The sequence below is a fragment of the Pan troglodytes genome, chromosome 17 (genome assembly GCF_028858775.2).
Source record: "Pan troglodytes isolate AG18354 chromosome 17, NHGRI_mPanTro3-v2.0_pri, whole genome shotgun sequence".
Taxonomy (NCBI): Eukaryota; Metazoa; Chordata; class Mammalia; order Primates; family Hominidae; genus Pan; species Pan troglodytes.
In genome coordinates, this window is record NC_072415.2 from 25,741,566 (window position 1) to 25,752,878 (window position 11,313).

Here is an 11,313-nt window from a genome sequence, read left to right on the forward strand (position 1 = left end):
ATAATTCAGCAGCTCTGCACATAAAAGCTTTCCATGACCCTGTTAGTCAACCAGCCGCTTGTCTGCCCTGCCCTTCAAGGCCAGGGCAAGAATTCACTTCCTTTTCCCCTTGGCCTTTCCAAAGTCCATCTGTGTTTCAAGGCCTTCTCCAAATGTTGCATATTCTTGCCTTAATTATGTAACTCTCCTCAGACTACTGAAGCTATGCTGGGTGGCACAGATATGAGGAAACATGGCTGCTTTACTATCAGAAAAAGGCTCTGATACCTCCCCGGGACCCTAGGCCCAGGCTGGCCTCCTTTCTTCAGCGCCATCGCCCGTCTCCCTCCCTGGTGGGCACTAGCCACTCAGGCTGCCTTGAGTTCCTCTCCGGCCCTGCTTTTGTTACACAGATCAGGGACTTGCCACTCAGGGGTGGATCTTTTTGCCTGTAATGTTCTTGCCTTCCTGCTCCCAGCACCTTCCTTTTATCAGTTAATGTTCATTAATCCTTAAGTCCCCTCTCTGGACATCTTTCCCTGACACCTAAATTAGATGAATTCCCTTTGTGGTATTGTAATCATAACAGGTTCATTGTCTGATGCACATGGCAAGTCAATACGTGGAGACACTGGGTTGCAACAGAGGAAAACAGGTTTAATCGTAGAGCTGCTGATGAGGAGATAGGAGGAAACCTCAAATCTGTCTACCCAAGGAGATTAGGGCTATGGATTTTAAGGGTGTGGAGTGGGCTGAAGTGTTTGGAGATAGTTGATTGGTCAAAGAGTGCAGGGTGAAGTCATGGGACAGGAGGATGAAGATGTTGCATTCTCATACCGATCCTGTTCCTCTGTGTGGGTTGGCATCCACTATTTTGCTAGAATTTGGGTTCTGAAAAACCTGTTAAGTGATCCTTAAACAAAAACCTCATTATTGTAATGTCAGCTATCCTGTCTGTAGGAACAACGGGATGCACTGGCAGTATCTAGTGTTGAGTGACTTTCAGCATCAAGTAAGCAGGCCAGAGCGCAGCCTGACTGATGCTTAATTATATTTCTGTCCAGAGCCTGGCATTCAATTCCTGTCAACCTTGTGGGGATGGTTTCAGTATGCTCCCCATGCTCCCTTCATAGCACATGTCATAGCTCCCAATTATAAACCCAGCTGATTAGCTGGTTAACATCTGACTCTTCTAGATTGTAAGCTCACATAGGGTAGGGGCTATGACTGTTCTGCTCAACATTTTAGTCTCCAATACCTAGCCTAGTGTTTGTCATGTAGTAAGTGCTTTGTAATTCTTTTATGAATGAATATATGTATCAGTGAAACATTTTGGCCTAGTGGCCTATGTTATTCTCCATAGTACCATACATGTAGGTCCTCCATAAATATCTTTCTGATTCATGTCATCTTGTTGTCTAGGATGTTTTAATAAAGAACTCCATATAATTTATAAGAGTAGCTGGCTACATTATGACATAATGTGACTGGCCATTGTAGGTAGAGTCAGGGGTGATTCTTAATTCCCTGTATCTGATCTGATAAGGGTGGCGGTGGTAATAGACAGTATCACTCAAATATGACTTAGAAATGTCCTATGCCTGCTGATAGCTGTCTTGCTTTCTGCATCTCAAATCTACCTAAAATGCTTCTGATTTGGTAATGGTGCACAGGGGAATAGCATGCTCAGTTGGGCTAGCAGCAAGCTGGAAGCTCAGGGGCTGTGGCTTTTCATTGCTGGGAACTCATGTAACTTTAGCTTGCTTGGTAGCAAAGCAGGGCTCCTGGGTTTGCTTTATTTGCAGTTGGTGTAGATGAGTGAGATTTAACATCTGGTCCTTCAGGGAAAATTCCTGTAGTTCCAGAGCTGAAAGAAAAAACTATCATTCTATTATTAAAGGGCCCAGAATTAGTTCTTGTTCTCTGTGTTCCATGTGCTCATCATTGATAAATGATCATACTATCTTTGCAGTCTCAAGCCATCAGAAGGGGAGATAAAATAATTCCTCCCTGTTTACCAGCAGCAGCCCTGTGTATTACAGTGTGTGTGCAGGGAGTGGTGCTGGAGTCCTGTCTTGCCCTGGGAGGGACTTCTGTAATTTGCATACTTAGTGAGTCAGTGGGGAGAGATGAGAGATAGAGATGCCATTTGTGATACAACCTCTGGTGCCCTATCTGTGCAATCTAGAAAAAAATAACTAGCCAGAGTCTGTCTCAAAATGGAACACTGACCTTTTCCAAAACCTGCCTCACTGGAATATAACAGGGCTAATGTAAAACAAGTAAATGACACTTAGGTTCTGGGGGGAAAATTGATGTAAGTTTTTATCAGGATGGTCATCCAATGGTCATTAGAAGCACAATTTTAATACTTATACGTAAGAAATTAGACCAATTATTAACCATATTGCAATTGAGTTCCTTAGACACCTTCCACTGGAGAGGCATGAATGGGATATGGGGCAGAAAGTTCTGAGGGGCGTGGTGGGGAGCTGCAGAGCTCACAGTGGTCTGTGGAAGGCCGGATCCCCATGGGGGAGCACTGGGTGATCATAGAGAAGCAGGACCATGTGGATGCCTGGGGATGAGGAGAGGCAAGTAACAATCCGAGGTGGAAAGACACTGAAGACAAATTCAGTTACACCACGTTCTCGATTTTGGTTTATTTATATTGGGCATTTAAGAGTTTATAGCCAATTAAATCAATTCCTCATTTTTTTGTGAAACATGAAAATGATGTTGTAAATGCTAATTAGGCTAGAGGATGTTTGCATCATTTAAAACTAGGCAACAGTCTGCCTGTGACACTAAGTGATTCATTACATTGAAGTGAATTCAGTGCATAGAAATCAATGGTGAGTCTTTGAGGATTTGGGTGGCTGGCCCTGCCTTCTGTTGGTTGTAGTGTACTTCCTCACATGGTACTTGTATTATTATAAGAGACTCCATCAGGAGTTTCTCAAATATCTTGTCCTTACAAGTGAATGCCATAGGAACGCCAGGAGGTATGAGTGTGGTGCCGCACAGAGACTAACCTGTGAACACCTGCTCTCCAGGATGCTTTGCCAAGACAATGGAGCTAAGTGGTTCCTTCCTCCTAAGTAGCTGTGTTCCCACCTCTTGATCCGAACTTTTTGGCCACAGCAAATTGGGCCAGAATAAACCTTGTTATTCAACCTATTGCTGGCTTAAGAAGTGGCCTGGAGCCTAGTGTGGTGGAGTGTGCCTGTAGTCCCAGGTACTTGGGAGTCTGAGGCTGGAGGATTGCTTGAGCCCAGGAGTTTGAGACCAAGCTGGTCAACATAGTGAGACCCCATCAGAAAAAAACAAAAACAAAAACAAAAATAAAACGCTGCCTGGTATAAAAGTGCTGCTTTATAAGGATAATGGTGATATATGGTGAGTCTATTAGGCTCTCTCTCTCAGGAATTTCAACTGAAGATATGGCAAAGGTCAGTCAGTTGCAAGAACATTGGCCAGGAACTTAGCTGGAATGACCTCAGAGGGAAGGAGATATGTACAGTCATGAAGCAATGCACGTCATGAATATGCAGAAATAAGAGTGAGTGAATGCATAAAGTCAGAGAGATTCTAGAAGAAGCGGAGAGGTGCTTGGTTGGTAGCAGCAGATGGAGAGATGAGGCTCGCTCATGGCAGAGGATAACCTAGGTGGTACAATAACTGGAGTATACTGGATTTTTCCAATATCTGAGTTGTAATATGAAGCTCAGCTGAACAGTTCCTGGACACTTGGCTACGACATTTGTATCTCTATTTTCATGGTCCCCTCCCCTCTACCATAGCTTAAGGTAACGGAAGAGAATATTATTCCTCGCATACCCAAGAGCCTAACACACAAGTAGTATGTGTGCTTTGTGCAGCTTTTTATTTCGCATGTATTATCTGTTAAGTGCTCTGGGTGGCTTTTCTCCCAACCTTAATCCCTCTCTTTCTCTGCTCCAGGCTTCGCTGCTCTCTTTGTCCCACAACCTCCCCTGCAGGTAGATATATATGACCCAAAACGAAGTGGTAATGAGGGCAGTGAGAGTTAACACGCATCTAGTTTGGCTAAGATACTTTTTCTAGGAGCAAGCCTAAACCTTTTGAAATTGTTTTTGTTTGTCCTTACACTTATACACTGTACAGTGGTAGTAGACAGAGCAACCTGGGTTTCGCATTTGTCCTGCTGCAAGTATATACTGTATTCTACCTTTTCAATGTAGCCTTGGCTTTGCTTGGAAGTAATTTTTTGAACTCCTTAATGGCTTATTTGTTTTAGCATTAGAACCTTCTTGAATTTTATTTTTATTTATTTTACTTTTTTTTTTTTGTGACAGAGTCTCACTCTGTCAACCAGGCTGGAATGCATTGGCATGATCTCAGCTTACTGCAACCTCTGCCGCCCAGGTTCAAGCGATTCTTGCACCTCAACCTCCCAAGCAGCTGGGACTACAGGTGCTCGCCACCACGCCAGACTAATTTTTTTGTGTTTTAGTAGAGATGGGGTTTCGCCATGTTGGCCAGGCTGGTCTCAAACTCCTGAGCTCAAATGATTCGCCCATGTCGGCCTCCCAAAGTGCTGGGATTACAGCTGTGAGTCACTGCACCTGGTCCCTCCTTGAATTTCAGAAAGACATATGGCTGCCCAGCCTGTGAATGTATTTCATAGCCTCCCACATAGCTAAGCGTGGCCATGTAATTAAGTTTCCCTCAATAGAGTGTCAGAAGAGTGATGTTTGCAACCTTTATGACAACTCTTTAAAAAGAAATTGCTTGCCCTCCATTTTCTCTTTTGCTCTCTTTTGGTCCCACATGGGATATTGGTTAACCAGCTTCACTCAGGTAAATGAGGGCAATATTATAAAAAAGGTCAGAGCAGTAAGATATAAGGAAGTTAGAGTCCTTAGATAACCCATGCAGCAGAGCTACTTACACACTGGAGTACCTCTGAACTGTTACACGAGAGAGCAATGAATTTCTCTTGTGTGAGCTGTCCTATTTTTGAGTTTCTCAGTTACAACAGCTTAGTCTATTCCCTAACACACAATGGTGGACACTTACAAATGCTTACTATGTGTTAGGGACCACACTGACTGCTGAATATTCTTTATGTCGGTTAATTCTCCAACAACCAACCTAAATTAATGACACTTGCCCATTTTACAGATATGCAAAGAGGCTTACTGAGGTGAAGTATCTTACCCAAGATTGCATGAATGCAAGTGGCACAAAGGACTTGAAATCTCTGAAGTGATTCAAAACACATATTCTTGATAGCTATGCCTTCATGACTCTTCATATAGAAAAATTTCTATTCTTCTTGGCCACTTCACAGCTTCAGTCTATTGCAATTCATGCCTCCAGACTCCTCTGCTCAGTTTGGTGTAGATTGATCATTTTATCCTGTTTTTTAAAATATTGTTCTTCGCTGTCAATAGGTTTATCTTGCTTTGTTCACTAGATTGCAAATCCCTCAATGGATGGATAAAAATGCTCAATAAATGAAGATCATAAGTCTTAATGGATAAGAACTGTCTGATCTTCTAGAATTACTCAGTATTATCTTTTGTGATGTTTCCTCTTAGGTGTATAAATTCTGTTGTTAATGAATCAACCCCAGTGAACGTCATCCCTCCAATTTTAAATACATCTTCATGGTAGTGAGCATATTCGTGTAGAGGAAATATCCAAAAAGATTATTTTAAATAAGAAATGATGTCCATTCTGTTTACCACTATAAATATAAATAGGTGGGATTTAGGGTTTTCCAGATCGCACTTCAACCAAATGGTAGATTCATGATCAGTCTACCATGCATGAGTTCGTATTACATCTGCTGCACAATTAAAAAAATACAAAAGAGCAGTTGCCTTAAACAAGGTATATTACTTTTTTCTAACATAAAAAGAGGCCTGGAGGTGGGCATCTGAGAACTGATATGGTGGCTTCTTGGTCATTGGATACCAAGCTCCTTCTTTTCCTTCTGAAATCCCTGAAAACAGTTTGTATTCTAATGGTTCTAATGGCTCTGGCCCTTGTAATAACTATCAGGTCAGAGTTGCAGGCAATAGGATGGGGAGAGGACAAAAGGCCTTTATCTGACTTTACCCTTCTACATCCCTTTTCCAGAATTTTTACTAAATGAACTTCCACTTCTACCACAGAACTTAGCTATGCCTAGTTACATAACTACTCAAATAAAATTAAGATTTTGTTTTTAACTAAGAAAGAAAGCAGAGAATCAGTGCTGGGTAGACTGCCTTGCCTTCTAATTAGAAAGTTCCCACCATTCCAGATTGGGGGTTGACAAACTGGCCCATGGGCCAAATCTGGCCTGTGGTCTGTTTTTTTGGTAAATAAAGTTTTATTGAATGAAAGCCATATGCACTCATCCATAGCTGATTTCATGCTACAACAGCAGAGTTGAGTAGTTGTTCCAGAAATTGTACAACCCATGAACTTAGACTATCTCCTATCTGGTTCTTTAAAGAAAAGTTTGCCAATCCCTGCTCTAGATCACCAGGCGGGGAGGGGGGCAGGTTCTGATGAAAAAGTTTGCCAGTGCCCGCTCTAGATCACAGTGGGCAGCTTCAGATAGTTTCACTGGTTGTGATCCTATTATAGGAGCAAAGTTGACCTTGATATGGATTCAGTCATCATCTGTTCTCCAGCCCCAGCGAGGTTATATACACTAGGCATGTATTTGGCTGCAAGTAACATAAAACCTGAATAATGTTGGATTAAACAGAAAGAAAATACTTTCATCACATACATGAATGCCCAGAAGTACGTGGCCCAGGGCTGGTACAGATGTTCAGTGTTGCCTTCAAAATTAGTCTGCTTCTTTCTGCCCAGCCATGCCCAGAATGTTGGCTTTCATCTTCATGCTTACTGGAAGATGAATGCAACACCTGAAGGCGTTAATGTCTTCATTTCCTGAAGGAAGTGGGGAAGGTGCGAAAGGGCAACGGTCTGTTCTTTTCTAGAAACTGTCTCTCTAGCAGCTGAGGATCCTAGGATTCAAACAACCATGGAAGAAAAATATTGGAAAAAACCCAATAAAAGTAATAACAGTACAGCAGTGAAAAAAATACAATTTTTAAAATATAGTATAACAACTATTTACATTACATTTATATTATATTAGGTATTATAAGTAACTGCAGATGACTTTAAGTGTATGGGAGGATGTGTGTAGATTATATGCAAACACTAGGTCATTTTCTATCAAGGACTTTGGTATCCACAGCATGTCCTGAGACCAATTCCCCAATTGTATGTGCTCTAGTGGGCTTCTCATAGTTAACTGGTCCACTCCAGTGTGTTCTTACAGTCTCACTCTTCCCTCCCATCTTTCTCCCCTACCTTTCCCTCTCACATTCCTGAAATTAATTTCTCTCCTTTTCCCCTCCTTTTCATGTTTTTGGCTAGGTGAGAAACCTGGAAATGAGCCTGAAGAGGTGAAGCTGCAGAATGCCAGCAAACAGATTGTGCAGAATGCAATCCTGCAAGCTGTGCAGCAAGTCTCCCAGGAGAGTCAGCGCAGAGAAGAGAGAATCAGTGACAACCGGGACCACATCCAACTGGCCGTTGGGGAGTTAACCAAGAAGAACGAAAAGAAGTAACATGGTGGATTTGGCTCTTGACATGTGCTTGGTTTCTAGCCTTCCTCTTAGTATAGGACGCATCTCCAAAATGTTGCCAGTAAAGCAAACCGAAGTGTCACCGGCACCTAGCTGTAGAATGAATTCGCACTAGCCCCTGGCTGAGAAGCACTGTTTTGAAAAAGTGCATTAGACGATTCTGTTCATATTTATGCAGTGCCTCTGAGACATAGTGGGGCCAAATATGACACTGTAATTGCAAAAGTAGTTTTGCAGGCCAATTTATTTTTAAAGTTCTTTTATTTGAAAAAAAGAATTCTATGTCTCGTTTATTTACTTCTGCCTTTTATGCGTTCCTTCTGTGAATTTAACAAGCAGCCTTTTTGCTGAAATACTGAATACAGTACTGAGTTCTTTATGATATATTAAAAAGACATGCTAGAAAGGTGAGGGAATGGAGTTTTAGTTACCTTCAAATGTGAAATTGAAGGCTTTAAGTGGGTTCAGGTCTAAGATCAAATTAAGAAAAGGGAAATTCTAAGGCTGAGTCCCTCGGGACCATACCAACGCATTTGCTAATATTTATGTTATTTTAAGAAAGGGAGGAGTTTAAGTTTCTCAAGAACTCAGTCCTTTAGTCTCAATTCTCTGAATGATTTCATAATTGGTGTTTATGCTCTGTGTAGAAATCTTTTGGGAATATTATGGATTTCTTTTCTCATCTCAAGATTAAATAAAATAAGACAAGCGAGTCTACACATGTGAGTTGCCAATGACTCATTTCCTTAGCAGCCTCATGGAGAATGGCTAGAATTGTAGATTTCTTCAACAGCTGCCTATCGTTAAGAGACTTACACTTGGGGCTGATCATGGGGTGCAACATCCTTGGAAGGGATTCTGGGGTCCTTACGAATGCTGTTTTGCCACTAGGCTATGCATTTGCATTAGGACCTTACTAACTTTTCCCATCCACACATTAATTTTTTTTTTGAGATTATGAAAATCATACAGGTCAGGAATACATGAGAACACAATGGGGACAGTAAAGTGACAGTGTTTTGAATGCAGTGACAGAGATATGTGTGCGTACACGTGTAATAAAGTTATCTGTGCAGCAACAGGATCAATCCCTGCTCCACTTCTGTGAGGATAATGCACATATTTCTGGAGTATCTACAGTCCCATTTCCTGGGCTTCACAAAAGTTATTGAATTGGCGCTATTGGGGACAGAGGAAGAATTTGACCTTGGTTAAAAACCTTCTGGTTTCAGAGTATCAATATCTACATTTGATTTTTTTTTAAAGCAAAGTATTCGGGTATAAATTGTGACTGATATTAAGATATACTTCTAAAATTCCAATATGCTACAGTTTCTAGAATAAATAGTTGGATAATAGATAATGAATGAAAAATATCTTACCAGCTTTGTTATGCTGTCTCCCACAGTGCACAGGTGGAATAAATTCACAGGAAACATGGAAGGAGAAGGAAGCAGAAGGGCTTAAAATTTAAAGATTGTTTACTCACAAGTATTTCTTTTAGCAGAATTCATGCCAAGTGAAGAGTGAGTTTAAGTCGACCAAAAGTCATATAACTGATGTGATATAATTGCATAGCATACATAGTGAGAATGAAGGTATTCAGGGAAATTATTCAGGAGTGCCACAAATAAAATAAATAAATAAATCTAATGCTTGTAGTTTGTAAGTGATCTGGTACTATGTCTACTCAGATATCTGGATATGACCAGCCTTTGTTTTTGCTGTCAAGTGACAGAAACATATACACATACTATTTTTCCTCTCTGATGTGTCTGTACTAAAAAATTGGGAATTTTTGGAACATCTTATTGACCTCTGTGTCTAAATGTTATTTATAAATAAAACACATACAGCTTTGAAATATTTTAAGCAAAGTTTTCTAGACTCTGCCGTTTGGCTCATTTTGTACGTGGATCTTACCATTATTTGGAACCACGAGACTTCCAAGGCTATTTTCAAACCCCTAGATATCATGACCAGGGGAAGTGCTTCCTTAATGGGCCCTTCACTGTGACTGTATGAGGACAGCCATGGGATGGTGGGTCCTGAGGCTTGAAGAGAAAAGGATGTATGCTAAGAAGTGGTCTTTTGATCTAAAAAATTCAAGGTAAGTGGGTCTGGAAGGTAGAGTGTCTGCCATAATTTTTGAGATGGAAAATCGACAGCAAGGAACAGAGATATGACTAAGTTGTTGGGAGGACAAAAGGAAGTTCAGCAACCCCTGTCCTCAATAGGTAGGTGCCATATTGGCAAAATTCTAAGAAAGCTCAGTCATAAAAACAAACGAGTTAAAGACCTATAAACTTTTACAGATCTTTCAGTATGAAGAAAAAGTTACTAGATTTTACAAGGGGCCTACAGAACTTCATTTGAGATAGGATTAAAGTGGATTTCCACTTGATTATCATCATAAACCAGATCACAGCTTTTAGTTTCAGAAATGAGTGGGAACATTTACTTAGTGTCCTTTATCTTTCTGATTTACTACATACACAGGCTTCCCATCTCTGTGTGTTCAGCTGTTCATCTTTTCTGTTGCCTGCCCCTAGGGTGGATCTAAAGAAAGAAATCCTTTCATGTTACTTTGCTCTGCTGTAATCATCTGTTCAGTGCAAACAGTATTGTAAATTGATGCAAAATGACTAACTCGTTCCCTTCATTTCTTTTCTTATTTATTTTTTAGCCGTTTAGGTTTCCTTTATGGTGGAATTTCAGGTTACAAAGAAATGAATCTATCATTTAAAAATAATCATTGAATTTATGCCATTCAAAGATGAGTAACTGGCCATCTTCCAGGCTGTTTTAAGGTTTCTATGATAAAACAATACAAAAGAGAGAGATCTTTAATTTATCCACTGTAATAGCTTAGTCTAGTAAAATACAGTAAAAGAATAAAATCTATGAAAAATCTGAAACTAGTTTAGCCCCTATAATACCAAAACAGATGTAGAGACAGGAAAGAGGAAATTATGGTAATAACATCTTTCTTGAGCATGTGAAAGTTTTCGAAAGATATTAGTACAAATTCCCTCATTTATCTCATTGCCACAACCTCAAACTAAGGTGTAGCCTGAGAAATCTTGATATAGTTTGGCTGTGTCCCCACCCAAAATTTCACCTTGAATTGTAATCCCCACAATCCCCACATGTCAAGGCTGGGACCAGGTGGAGGTAATCGGATCATGGGGGCAGTTTCCCCTGTGCTGTTCTCATCAAAGTGAGTGAGTCTCATGAGATCTGACGGTTTTATAAGCATCTGGCATTTCCCGATTGCACTCACTCCGTCTTGCTGCCCTGTGACAAAGGTGACTACTTCTCCTTTGCCTTCTGCCATGATTGTAAGTTTCCTGAGCCCTCCCAGCAATGTGGAACTGTGAGTCAATCAAACCTCTTTCCTTTATAAATTACCCAGTCTCCAGCAGTTCTTTACAGCAGCGTGAGAACACACTAATACTGATCTTATTCTCCTTTTGCAGATAAAGTCACACTGAGGCTCAGGGAGGATAAATATAACCTAGATGGAGAAAGTGAGCACTATTGTGCACAAAAATACATGAGATCAGTAATCTCAAACCCTGTGAGCATCTGAACACAAAATTTAAGAATATAAATTCTAGGGATTTTAAGAATATAAATTCTAGATGTATCAGTGTTAAGATGTAAGAATGCAACTGCTTTAGATAAAACA

At 40.6% G+C, this 11,313-nt stretch overlaps 1 protein-coding gene across 2 annotated transcripts in view; it reads left to right on the forward strand.

The window, feature by feature from the left end:
* The window catches only part of AKAIN1 (A-kinase anchor inhibitor 1), a 53,482-nt gene extending 45,143 nt beyond the window's left edge, over nt 1-8,339 (forward strand). For both annotated transcript variants that reach the window (XM_009433712.5, XM_054672362.1), the window contains exon 2: nt 7,411-8,339. In XM_009433712.5, the coding sequence (XP_009431987.1) occupies nt 7,411-7,604 (194 nt within the window). In that variant the 3' untranslated portion in view covers nt 7,605-8,339. The remainder of the gene's footprint in view (nt 1-7,410) is intronic.
* Nucleotides 8,340-11,313: the final 2,974 nt, after the last annotated feature.